Genomic DNA, 13,249 nt, shown 5'->3' on the forward strand with positions numbered 1-13,249 from the left:
CCAGCATTTTCCTGGCCCCTCCCCACAGACAAGGAGAGGAAGGGAAGCCGGGTTCCCCAAGCTCCATTCGGATCTCCCCTCCCCTGTGACGTCTGCCCTGAGCCCTCTGTTGTCCTCACCACTGTAGGGACTGACAGCACCAGCCTCATCTTTCACAGCGGAGGGACTGGACTTTCTTAGTCCAGTGTTTTTACTGAGGTCCTAGAGGAAAACTGGGACCAAAGGATCGAGAAAAGGGGCAGATTGCAGTTTAGAACCCAGAAGACCTCCTTGTGGCCAGAGCTGAGTCAGCAGTACTGGTCAGTGGCCATCTGGGCAGGCGATGTCAGTGCTAGGGGTTGAGTGGAATTAGGTGACCGTCAGGGTCCACCAGACGGCAAGGTCCTTGAGGGCAGAGAGCCTGCCTTGGGTATGCCACTAACCCTGAAGCCCTAAGACAAGCCTTGTCCACCTCTGGCCCCTGAAGCCTGCCCACTGCATGGAGCATAGGTCCCTTCAGACCCCAAGGCCTCTGCTGAGAGGGGACCATGGGCTGAGAACCCAAAGGTTGTTGAGTCCCTCCTGCACCAAACATTTAAGACCTGCAGGATAGACTGAAGGCTCAGACAAGATGTGGAATCAAGCCAGGTGGTCAAGGAGAGGGGAGACTTACACTGAGTCAAAGGGCTCTGTACCCCCGCCCCCATGGTAAGGAGTCGGGAAAATCTTGGTGTCCAATGAGGCAGAAACAGACTCGAGGAGATGACACAGGAGGACCCAGAGTGAGAGAAGGAGACCCAAAGCTTCCTAGACCTTGACTTTCCACAGTGGGGATGGTGGCCCTGCCCCGACTAGTGTGTTCAAGATTTCCACTGACCCCTGGCACAAAATAAAAACAAGACCTCAAAATTCCTCTTGCTTCGATTTGTCCGCAGTCACATGAGCCCAGAGAGAGTTATTATGTCAAAGCTGCTGTGGAAAACGGAAGTGACTACTGGGCCCCAAAGTTTTGGCCCTTCTTACCCCTGGACACTGAGTTCCCACACCTGCCCTGTGTGGGCAGCAGCCTCGCCCTTTGGGAGGGAGTCTCATTGGACAGGAGTGCTGTCAGGAAGCTGAGGAATGAATTGACCTAAGACCCCTTCCAGCCTAAACCCACCCTATCTTGCCTGCAACCCCACTGCATTGGGATCAGCAAAGAACGAGCAGGCAGGCCCCCCGCCAGGAGTAACTGAAAGGAGCAGATGAGAATGTGTCCCCCCACCTCCCCTGCCTGCCCTGTGGGGGCTGCAGAGAAATGAAAACTAATCAAATTACACCCAGCGGCCTCCCTCCCAGGGCACGGGAGCAGCCAGCAGCGGGGCGGGCAGGCTGGGTGGGTGGGTGGAGGTCGGGGCAGGGGGGGGTGTTCACGTCTAATCCGCTGTGAATGTCTTGATGTGCAGCAACAGCTTAGAGGGGGCTCAGGTTTCCGTGGCGTTGGCTATATTTATCTCTGGTTCCATGCCAGCAGAGAGGGTTTAAATGGCACCCAGCAGTTGGCGTGAGGGGCTGCAGGAGCTGGGGGGCTGGTGGCAGTAACAAGCCTCTTCCGACCCCATGGAGCTTTATGAGACACCCCCCTACTTCTACCAGGAGCCCCACTTCTACGATGGGGAAAACTACCTGCCTGTCCACCTCCAGGGCTTCGAGCCGCCGGGCTACGAGCGGACTGAGCTCAGCCTGAGCCCCGAGGTTCGGGGGCCCCTGGAAGACAAGGGGCTGGGGACCCCCGAGCACTGCCCGGGTCAGTGCCTGCCGTGGGCCTGTAAGGTGTGCAAGAGGAAGTCCGTGTCCGTGGACCGGCGGCGGGCGGCCACGCTGCGGGAGAAGCGCAGGCTCAAGAAGGTGAACGAGGCCTTCGAGGCCCTGAAAAGGAGCACCCTGCTGAACCCCAACCAGCGGCTGCCCAAGGTGGAGATCCTGCGCAGCGCCATCCAGTACATCGAGCGCCTGCAGGCGCTGCTCAGCTCCCTCAACCAGGAGGAGCGCGGGCTGCGCTACCGTGGTGGGGGCGGGCCCCAGGCAGGGGTAAGTGGCACCCCAACCTGCCCCAGCCTCAGGCCCCTGCGTGGGGCTTGTCTGATGGTCCTGTGTCAGAGGTGGGCTGTCCAGCCGCCCCGTGACCCGTGTCCTCTCCAGACAGGACAGCGGCAGCGGGAAGAGAAACAGAGATGGGGGGGCAAGAGGGCAGAAGGAAGGAGGGATCAAGGAGCAGGTCCTGAGTCAGCTGGGTGAAGCTCCTGGGGATGGGGCCTACAAGCACAACTAAGCCCACGGGAGGACAACTCAACCCCCAACCTGGAACCCCAGCACCTGCACAGGGAAGCCTTGGTTAGGCCAGACATCCTTACCTTAGGGCCAGGAAACCAGACACCCCTTTAAGCTGGTGTCCACCTCAGATGGAAACCAGGAAAGGCCTGGAAGCTGGGGTTCTATGGCCAGGCAGGGGCAGGGAAGGGGTTCATTAGGAAGATCTTAGGTTGTGGCTGCAGCCTCCACAAAGGAGCTCTGCCCATGATCCTGGACAGAGGATACCACCCAGAGCAGAGGTGCCTGACCTTGTGCCTTTGTGTCCTGCAGGTGCCCAGCGAATGCAGCTCCCACAGCGCCTCCTGCAGTCCAGAGTGGGGCAGCGCACTGGAGTTCGGCCCCAACCCAGGAGGTAAGTGAGATGGGACCCTGCTCAAGTTGGCTCAAATGCTTCGGCCTGTATCCTGTCCAGGTGCCCCCTCTTACCTTATTCCCTGCCCCAGGCTTCTTCCCTTGGTCTCTGCGGTGACCTGCTGAGCCTAGGGCCCCGGTAGTGGATTGGGAGGCCCTGTGCCTCCTGAGGCCTTGACCAGCTAAAGAGGCCCCGGCCTCGTGCAGCTCCCAGCTGGTGCCTGGTGGCTAGAGGCTGACCTCCAGGGGAGGAGACAGTCCTGCCCCAGGGGTCCCTGGGAGTCGCTGAGTCAGTGCTGCCTAACTGGCCAGCAAGGGCAGGTCCATCTCCCAGGAGATTTATCCAGGCTCCACCTACCTCCACCCCCACCACAGTTGGAATAGCTGCTTCCAACCCTAATCCCACCAGCAGAGTGCACAGAGGAGGCACACACATCACACCTGTGCCCTCAGGAAAGACAGTAGTACTCCTGAGCTTTGCTCACTCAACTGTCCTGGGTCTTGAGAGGTCCTGCACGGCCCAGGTAATGCTCTCCCACCTTCTCCCTGCAGACCACCTGCTCACAGCTGACCCTACCGACGCCCACAACCTGCACTCGCTGACCTCCATCGTGGACAGCATCACCATGGAGGACGTCTCTGTGGCCTTCCCAGATGAAACCATGCCCAACTGAGGCTGTCTGCTGGGCCAGCATCCAGGGAAGCCCACAGGCTGGCTACAGATGCCACCCCTTCTGGAGCAGGGGCCACCTGAGCCAGGCTTCCTGATACCAGGAAGCCAGCCTACCCCCTCCTCACCCGTAGGTCACCCCACACGGAGAAGGAGCGGGAACTCTCATTTAGCTGACTGCTCAGAGCACAGCCCATTCCCATCCAGGGAGTTGGTCAAGCAGGGGACCAGAGCACCCCGCATGTGTCCAGCTCAGAGGGCAAACTCAGGAGCTTCCCTTTGATCATAACTCAGCCTCAAATTCCACCCCCACTCCTGCAAAGAAACAGTTTGAGAGATGGGACAGTGTCCTGACCTGGACACGCTGTGCACCTCCTGTTCAGTCTCCTCCTGGTGCAGTGGCTGGGCTGGGCCTGCCCTGAACTGAGAGAGGAGAAGGGGACAGTCCTCTGTTCCCAAGTCCCTGGGGGGCCAAGCTTCTGCAGTGAATACTGGGAACCTTCCAGTGGTTTTTATGTTTTGTTTGTTTTGTGTGTTGTTTGTGAAGCTGCCATCTGACCAAGGTGTCCTGTGCAAAGTTGCCAGGGACAGGTGGGGTTGAGGGTTTGGGGGTCTTGGGGTGATTTCCTTTGTTAACTAAGCATCGTGTGGTTTTGCTATAGTTTTGTAATTTTTTTGCTAACTTATTTGGATTTCTTTTTTTAAAAAATGAATAAAGACTGGGTGCTAGAAGATGTCTATAATGATGAAGCTAGAGGGATGCCCGCAGCCCCTCCCCCTCAGTCCTGACACCCCCCTGGGGTGGGCCCTCCAAGACCTGGACCTGGTGCTGCAGAAATGTCATGGGCACCTGTTGTTGGTGGTCACTGGGCTCTGGGATCCCTGCTTTCTACCATGACAGAGAAAGCCAGATCTGGTCCACAGGCTGGGTGAAGACCACACACCAGAGGTCTACCCTGCTCAGTGCCCATCACCCTTTCACTCCTGACACTGTGCACTGCATTTATCCTCCCATCTGGTCCTCCAGGTCACTGAACACATGCCCACTGCTCAGCTCACAGCCCATGGGCAGGGGCACAGCAGAAACTTGTGGGTGCCCCCCAGTCCCTGCCTCATCTCTGGTGGCATGACCAGGAGCCCTGTGGGAAAGTGGGGGGGGGGTAGTAAATCAGGCTCGCTGGGGGTCAAACGCTGTCCCTTTCATGCAGGCCAACTAGCATGTCCCTCCCCCCACCCTGCCCTTGGTTCAGGCAGAAGGGGACTTGCCCCATCTGCAGCTCAGAGGATGAAGGACACTCAGCTGGGTGGGGGTGGAGGTTCAGTAAGGACAACGGCAGGAAGAGGGTCCCAGGCTGCTGTCCTCCAGACAGGCTTCCCGAGGGAGAACCAGGATTCTGGAATGAGACTGCATGAGGGTCAGCTGGGGAGGTATCAGGAGCTAGAATTTCAATGGATCATGAACATCTTCTAAAAGTTTATTAATTCCAACTGCTTCAGACTAAGCTTGTCTGACTCCCTGTGAATTATAAATTTCAGGATCATCACAGAAGTGTGGGGACTGAGAGTGGGTGGACTCCAGCACTGCTCAGGTCTCCGGAGCCCTTGACGATTGGGACCCAAACTTACTGGCCTCTGGTGCCCACGAGGCTCAACGGGGTCATCTCCCCCACACCTGACCTCCTGACTTGCTCCTGAAGAGGGGGCTCAACACGTGGCCCTCAGGGTTTCCCCAGAAGCTCTGCATAAGGAAAAAGAAGAGGCCTCAGAGCAGGCTCAGATCCCGGGGAGGGTGGCTCATCCCAGCCTGCTGGGGCTGGGCCCGTTGGGAAGCCCAGGTTGGCCTACCTGCCCTGAGTCTGCATCCCTGTTCAGTCACAGCTTCTGGGAAGGACGCAGGGAACACCGGTCGGTTCCAGGACTGTCAGCCTTCCCCGACTCACTGCCCTTGGAGATGAGGGTGCTCAGGCCCGCTTCTCTGCCCTGATGCCTCCCAGGCTCCGAAGGGTACACTATCCTGCTGCTCTCAGTGGGCCCCCAGCTGGGGCTTGTGCTAGCCCCATCTTTGTTAAGGAGCTGATGGGCTCTGGAGGTGCTGGATACATTTTCTAAGCTTATTCCTCTTCAGTTATCACGTCAGTTGAAAACTGAAGTTCACATTCACAACCTGGTTAGATGGTAAGAACGAGCAGTCCTCGGCAATGGCTATTCAGGTTGGTGCTTCCTGGGCCCAGTCAGGTGCAGCCACTGCCTACTCACTCACCTGTTTCACGGTAAGTCCTTGAGCCTCCTACCCGGGAGGAAGAAACTGTCGGACGTCACGGGTGTGACAGCCAGCTTTGCCAGCCTCGCGGTTGTCACTGAGGCTCAGGGACTTCCCCAAATCAACAGGCGCTTGGCCTTCACAATGACATCACAGATAAGGGTTGTATGAGTGGTAGCTCTTTAGAGAAATCAGCTTAAGTTCTTGTCCCCAGCAGAAGCACCTGCAATAAATCAAACTGGTTAACTAAGTGTTACCGAGTCATGAACCAGGGGAATTGGGCCACAAAGGTAAGAGAATTACTGGGAAGGGGAGACATCGGGCCAGCGGTCAGGCTATCTCAGCCTGTGGTTATGTATGTGACCAGTTTTCACAACTCTGATACTTACTTCCCAGGGTCCACCAGCCCCAAGGGTTGTGAAGGAAGCTGGACATGCCAGGTGAGCTCCGAGTTAAAAAAAAAAAAGACCAGGCCCTGGCCGGTTGGCTCAGTGGTAGAGCGTCGGCCTGGAGTGCGGAAGTCCCGGGTTTGATTCCCGGCCAGGGCACACAGGGGAAGCGCCCGTCTGCTTCTCCACCCCTCCCCCTCTCCTTCCTCTCTGTCTCTCTCTTCCCCTCCTGCAGCCGAGGCTCCATTGGAGCAGGGATGGTCCGGGCGCTGGAGATGGCTCCTTGGCCTCTGCCCCAGGCGCTACAGTGCCTCTGGTCCCGGCAGAGCGATGCCCTGGAGGGGCAGAGCATCGCCCCTTGGTGGGCGTGCCGGGTGGATCCCGGTCGGGCGCATGCGGGAGTCTGTCTGACTGTCTCTCCCCGTTTCCAGCTTCGGAAAAATACAAAAAAAAAAAAAAAAGACCAGAGGCATTTGTAAGCTGTCTTAAAACCAGGTTGTTTATTGGAACATACACGCACATATACATAGGCACCCACTCCTGATGCTCCAGGCCAGTTCAGTCCTGGGGAGACCTGACAAGGTGCAGGAGACTGGGCAGGGGCTTGGGTCACTGGGGACTCTGCAACGCATATACTTATCAGGGCAACAGGTCTTGTCTGGTCAGCAGACAACAACCTCCCATCATTGACCAGAGGTTTCTCTCTTCCATCACCTCCCTAAAATGCTTCCAAGATGCCCTGAAGGGACCCAGGTTCCACCAGCTGCTACCTTATGACACAACCACCATGGAGGGTGTGGAGGATGGTCTGTGGTCGAATCTCTCACTTATGAGCTCATCGGGTCCCAACAGAGCCCCAGGCCTGTGGTCCCCAACTCCACCAGCCTAGGATTCGGGGTTTCTCCTCAGTCAGCATGTTTGTCACCAAATGATGGGCTTCTTCCCCCCTCCCCCTCAGTGAATGATGCCCAGCGGACCTCTCCTCTACTGAGATGTCACCTGGCACTGCCCCACCTGCTAGCCCAGCCTCGCTCAGAACCCAAGCCCATCGGGTTACAAACCAGCCACTCAGCCACCTGCGGGAAGTGTGGCCCCTCCACACACCTGCCTCTGCCCTCACTCGGATGAAGCCCTGGGTTCCATCACCTCGTCCTGAACTTGGGTCCCAAACACTTCAGGCACCTTGGCAGTGTGAGGAAGCGGGTGAAGAAGAGGGTCTCTTGGGATTGCCGTTTCTACCAAACCAGGATCTGCACCCACAGCCCTGGCTGCCCCCATGCTGCGGGGGAAGCTATGAACTTGGGAGAAGCTGGCGGGTCTCAGGAGTTTCTGGAGGAGGCAGGCCCTGCTCGCAGAGAGCCCTGAGTGAGGGGTGGTCCATGGGACAAGCAGGAGAGGGGCGGCCCTTACCAACATTCCAGAACCTGGGCCTGGGCCTGACTCACTTAAAGGGAAGACTTACATTGTTCCCAGGAGATGAGGGAAAGGAAGGTTAGGTCTACCTTGTCCCCACACCAGACATTCAGGTCAGTGCATATTCAATCCACCATCAGGCACATTGTTATGGGGCTGGGATCACTACAGAATGCGCCAAGGGGGACAGCAAGGGACAGGGTGCGAAAGCAGAGCTGGCAGTGCCCAGTGATTAGCTCTGTGCTGCCCCAGAGCTGAGGTCCACAGACCCCGCCCCTGCCCAGCGGTAGCTCTGCCCCATGCTGGGCAGGAAGCATTTCCACTGCCCTTTGGGGTGAGGCCACCCCAGCCAGGCCTTTGGTTCTCTTTCAGCTGGCTGGCTTGTGTCTTGCCTCACTGAGGGGGCTAAGAGTTGCCATACCCCAGCCCCTGGCCCAAAGCTCAGGGGTCCATTTCTCTTAGATTCTTCTCAAACTCACATGTGGGATTCAGCTTCAGCCGGGGCCTGGGATCTCCTCACCGCCTCACCATCCCCTCCCTGCAGTAGTCCTGGGGCACAGGGGCAGTGCCAGAGGCCAAAGAGCCCAAGCACAGCAGAGCAGGAAGTGCCCTTGTCTTGGCAAGGCAGTCCCCAGCCGTCGGTACAGAATCTGGTCTGGACCCTATGCAGCCTAACGTGCAGACCAGGCAGGACCAGAAAAGGAAGGTGGAGTTAAGCCTTCCTACCCCCATGGGGCTTGTTGGCTTCTGCCTCCTGCAGAGTCCGCACATCAAGAGACCTGGCCACACCCACCGGAGATGGGGTGGACAAGTGTATTCTGAGATCCAGGGCAACTGCTGAGCCCCTGAGGAGGCGAGGAGCCCTGGGAGGTCCAGCAGGAGGCTAGTCCCGGAAGGCGGAGAGCATGTGTCCGTAGAGATAGTGGGAGTGAGCTGAAGGAGAGACAAGGGTCAGCAGGGAGTCAGTGCAGGGAGCTGGGGCTGAGGGCGTGTGTAGCAAGCAGAGCGCCAGGTTGGTCAAAGCACAGCGGCCAGAGCACCCAGGACGGCAAGGGCGCGGGAGGCCATGGGTCTGGGCCTGGCCCACTTACCCCTCGCCACAGGCACACGGCCAGACCCGGGCGGGAGGGGTCAGCAGGAGTAGGTCCGCACTGTGGAGGTCTCCGGTCTGTGCGCCCCTGCCGTCCCGGCGAGGAATCGGCCAGCCGGGAGAACACACAGGGTGGGTTAGTGTCAGCGCTCCCCGGTCTAGGCACAGCAGGGTCAGTGAAGCATCGGGGAGCGAGCAGGCAGCCAGCCCTCACTCACCTTCGGGCGTGATCTTCTTTGGCGGGGCTGGTGGAGGCTGCAGGGACCCCAGAGTGGACACGCTGAGCATGCCGCTTGGGAGGTCCCGTGGCCGGAAGCGCTTCCTCCAGGAGGGTGCACGGCGGAACACCTTGTCCTCCCCCTGCAGTGAGGACACATTGGAAATGCCACCTTCACTCCCTGCCTGGGAGGGGGGGATCACGACTGCTTCTGGGGGTGCCACTCATGTCCCAGAGGGAAGGAGGGTGTATACATCTGGCCCTCAGTTTCTCCAACTGTAAAATGAACAAGCTGAGGTGGAGGGCTGCCTTATGGCTGAAACTCTGAGATGGGAGGGTCCCCTGTCACCATCTTGCAGTTGAACATTTGCCTGCCAGGCCCAGTCACCTCAAACTGGGTTTGGGACACCGCATGACCTTGCAAGTATTCCTCCTCTCTGTCAGCTATGGGAAGTATTCACCAAGAAACCCAGGGGTCAGCCCTGAGGAGCAAGGCTGGGGTTGAAAGAGGAAACCATCGGTTGGTAGGAAGTAGACAGGAGAGTGGAACCAGGAGAAGCTGCCATGCAAGCCTGAGCCACAAGCTCGGCTGCATTGGCTTGGCCAGGGAGCCAGTGAGCGAACCTGCTACTCAGAGACCTTAGCATTCCTCCCCTGCACACCACCCCTGGCCCTGGGGCTGCTGGCAGCATTCCATGCAGGTCTGGAAGGTGAGAAACATCTGATCCAGGGGGATGGCCTCGGGGAGCCTAGCCTGTGTGGCTGATGAGGAGGAACACATAGCAGCCTTTGCTGCATTCCAGGGAGGGGTTCTCAGTGGCTGGGGGGACTGGCCATGCCTCCCCACCAGTGGCATCCCCATCCCTACACTTCTTTCTTTGGGCCACCCACCAGCATCAGCCCCAGGAAAGCACAACCCACAAACTTCAACCCAACGAACCCAGTGACCAGACCCAAGGCCTCTGACACACACGGACACTCACGTCATCTAACTTCCGGTCTGTGCCCAAGGCCAGCAGGTTGTTGAACTCTCTCTCCAACACCTGGCGTGCCTGGAGCCACAGGAAGAGAGGGAGAGATGGGAGGGCTGTAGTTAGTGACCTGTATGCCATCTGTCTGCCACCCTTTCCCAGGGGTCCAAGGGCAGAGCATTTAACCCACTAACTAATCTGTTCCTTCAAGCAAACCTCCAGTGCCCTCACACAAGTCAACACTAAACTTTTGAGACCTTTCTTATGGAACAAATTAGAAAATTTTTTTTTATTCAGGGAGAGGAGGGGAGGCAGAGAGACTCCCACATGCATCCGATGGGGATCTACCCGGCAAACCCACTAGGGGGTGATGCTCTGCCCATCTGGAGCATTGCTCCATTGCTCACAACTGAGCTCTTCTTAGCGCCTGAGGCAAGGCCACCAAGCCAGCCTCAGCACCCAGGGCCAGCTCGCTCCAATCGAGCCATGGCTGCGGGAGCAGATGAGAGAAAGAGACAGAGAGAAAGAAGCAAGGGGGAGTGGAGAAACAGTTGCTTCTCCTGTGTGCCCTGACCAGGAATCAAACCCAGGATATCACACCCCAGGCTGATGTTCTACCACTAAGCAAACCAGCCAGGGCCAGGAAACTAACTTTTTAAAAGGGAGGATCACACAACACATGCATGTCCGCTTTACCTACTGGAGATAAAAAACCACATTTGTCTTTCAGTGAAAACCATGCCATTCTGAGGGATACGTGAGCACACCGGCCATGGATAATGGGGACTTCACTTATTTAAGTTTAAGAAACACATTTCATACAGCTCCACATCAAAAAAAAAAAAAAAAAAAAAAACTTAACTTTGGGAGACCACTCAGTCTAGGGCAGGGGTCCCCAAACTTTTTACGCAGGGGGCCAGTTCACTGTCCCTCAGACCGTTGGAGGGCCGCCACATACAGTGCTCCTCTCACTGACCACCAATGAAAGAGGTGCCCCTCCGGAAGTGCGGCAGGGGCCGGATAAATAGCCTCAGGGGGCCGCATGCGGTCGGTGGGCCGTAGTTTGGGGACGCCTGGTCTAGGGTCTGGTATCCCATGAGTCCCGGGAATTTATTTAACTCAGGAGATTTGGGAAATGTCAGAAATAAGTTTTCAAAAATGCCACCAGATATTTGTAACCATTTTAAGTGAAGGATTCCCACTGCTTCAGACCCCACCTCCCTAACCGCCAAGCCATGGAGGGGTTGGGAGGATGAGAATGTCTGGACAGCAGTCTGGACTCTGTGCATGCTTGTAGGGGGGTCCTATTCGCCGTGCTGGGGGCTCACAGAGACAGGAATCAAGACGGAGAATGCAAGCCCACTTCTGGGTGGGAACATTCGCCACCTTGTCCTCATTAGGACTGGCAGCACAACAATTTTCTAAATGACTGGGAAGAAAAAGTGCATACATTTCAAGTACCCAGGGCCCTCTCCCCTGGACACTGATGGGCAAGGCCTACAACTCAGGCTGGAGGCATCTTACAGATCTAGGTCACAGGTGGGCAAGTACAGAAAAAAATGCTTCTCAGGGGGAAGCCCATGCTCTTCATACAAAACGGGGGCCTGTGCAGTGCATGTGACTACAGACAGCCCATCAGACACAGTGCCTGTGTGCTGCCATCACCCCCAAAAAGCCACCCTGCCACCCAGAATTCTGAGACAACAGAGCCCCACCATCACGCAAGCCAAAGCACATCTGCTCCCAGAATAGCTCACTGGCTCTGGGGCTGAATTTCAGACCTGACAGCTGCACCCAGACCAGACGAGGGTGGCTAGCATGGTCCGGGCAGGGGGGTCTGTGTGAGGAAAGGCTAAAGGAATTTAGAGTCTGCAGGGACAAAGGCCTGGGTCCAGAGGCAACAGAATCAGAATTTATGAAATCACAAAAGCTGAGCACTGTGAATACAAACGTCCCTCCCAAACGTGGACGACTGGGAAAAGGCCAGGAGGGCCATTTTTAGAACAAATGAAATCAGGAAGTACTTTGTACAAGAGGTGGTCAGTCCATTATCAACAGGAAGGTAGAAAGGCCAAACATAAACAAGTACAAGAGAATTCAGATATATTCCTGTACAGCAGCCCCAGAATAATAATGCTGACATGTAGCTCGCAGAGATGTCCACTCTCCTGGGCTGTGACAGGGAGAAGCTCTGGGTGGGTCAATGGTCCATTTAGTTTCCTAAGCCAGGGGCCCAGGAACAGAGCCCTGAGGTGAGAGACAGAGGAGACCTAGGGGTCCCCCTGGCCCCAGGGCCAGTCCTAAGAAGTCAGGCAGAAACACAGGAAAAGGAAAGGCAGGCCAGGAGCCTTTGCTCCACAGACAGGCTGGGGGGGGGGGGGGGCGGAACAGGACAGAAGGTGCCTATCCCTGTGTGTGTGAAACATGCTTGTTCCCTAGGGGCTTGGTGAGGTACAGGTACCACTTGGAGGTGTGGGGACATTGTGATCCCCTGGGCACAGCTCCCAGAAGAACCTTCCACACTCCCTAAGCCCGGGAGAGAAGACCAGGGCTGGAGTGACCGAGCTGGGAGCCCGAGGCAGCGACGCCCACCTGGGTGCTCTGTGTGGGGATCTGCAGGACTAGGGCCAGCATGTTGTGGTCAAAGTTCTCGTCCAGGGCCAGCAGGGCGCCGTGCACGCCACTCTCCTGAAGGTTCCCCGCATAGTCCCGAAGCCCGATGGACTGGACCCAATGAACGACCTGTTCGTTGGTCCAGACCAGCACATCTGGAGGCAGGAAGAGGAGCAGAGAGAGCAGGCTCGAAAGGCCTCCGGGGACAGAGCTGGAGCTCCCAGACCAGAGCCCCGGCTTCCCTGCGCTTGGGCTCCCAACCATGCGCGGCTCTTCCTTCTCCACCAGATGGCAGTACCCTCTGGCAGTGGACCCTGTCTGCCTCCTCCAGCCCAGGACCCCGCCAAGGCGCTCACCCTGCAGCTCCTGCTGGCTCTCCTCCCGCCGCCTCTCCAGCTCCTTCCGGTCATAATTGAGCCTCTTCAGACACATGATGCCGTACTGAAGACTGGTTCTGCAGGCACAGGCACAGCCACAGCCTCAGGGGCTACGTTCTCTCGCCAATCTGCCCCATATCCACACCACGTTCTCTGGACCCACAAGCCCCAGCCCGTGTTGCTCCTAGCCTGCACGCAACCCACCAAGGTCACATCCCTCTCAGCCCGTGTGGGCCTGATATGGGAGGATGGAAGCAGCATGTCCTTCCCTCCCCAGAAACTGGGTGACAAGACCTAACTGCCCACCAGTCATAGGAAAGCTTAAACAAGGACCCCTTTGTGTTCCCATGTCACTCAACTCTTCACAAGGGCCTACAGATGCTACAGGGTCTTCCTGCACCAGAGCACCCTGACCACACTCCCTGCCCTCGGCTGCAGGGGCACTGACATCCCTGCATCCTTCCCACAGGCCTCAGGGCCTTTGCACTGGCTGCTTCTCCTAGCCTGCTGCTTTAGGTCTTGATTCAAATATCCCTGTGCCCACCTGACTCTGTGACCATCACCACT

General features: G+C 57.4%; 2 protein-coding genes across 4 annotated transcripts in view; one reads left to right on the forward strand and one right to left on the reverse strand.

Moving 5' to 3' along the window:
* Positions 1–1,534: 1,534 nt before the first annotated feature.
* On the forward strand, positions 1,535–4,024 carry MYOG (myogenin). The gene is made up of 3 exons (XM_066360861.1): positions 1,535–2,049; positions 2,602–2,683; positions 3,235–4,024. Exons 1-3 carry the CDS (start codon positions 1,579–1,581, stop codon positions 3,354–3,356), a joined length of 675 nt encoding a protein of 224 aa, XP_066216958.1. The 5' UTR covers positions 1,535–1,578; the 3' UTR covers positions 3,357–4,024.
* A 3,174-nt stretch (positions 4,025–7,198) lies between these two features.
* PPFIA4 (PTPRF interacting protein alpha 4) overlaps positions 7,199–13,249 on the reverse strand; it is a 33,785-nt gene continuing 27,734 nt past the window's right edge. For 2 of the 3 annotated variants that reach the window (XM_066379234.1, XM_066379214.1), the window contains 5 exons: positions 12,662–12,759; positions 12,285–12,460; positions 9,705–9,773; positions 8,723–8,864; positions 7,199–8,347 (listed from right to left, as the gene is read on the reverse strand). In XM_066379234.1, the coding sequence (XP_066235331.1) occupies positions 8,298–8,347; positions 8,723–8,864; positions 9,705–9,773; positions 12,285–12,460; positions 12,662–12,759 (535 nt within the window). In that variant the 3' untranslated portion in view covers positions 7,199–8,297. Of the gene's footprint in view, positions 8,348–8,505; positions 8,593–8,722; positions 8,865–9,704; positions 9,774–12,284; positions 12,461–12,661; positions 12,760–13,249 lie in introns of all 3 variants that reach the window. The other variant, XM_066379224.1, reaches the window with a different exon arrangement.

The sequence above is a fragment of the Saccopteryx leptura genome, chromosome 1, assembly GCF_036850995.1.
Source record: "Saccopteryx leptura isolate mSacLep1 chromosome 1, mSacLep1_pri_phased_curated, whole genome shotgun sequence".
In the NCBI taxonomy this organism is placed as follows: domain Eukaryota; kingdom Metazoa; phylum Chordata; class Mammalia; order Chiroptera; family Emballonuridae; genus Saccopteryx; species Saccopteryx leptura.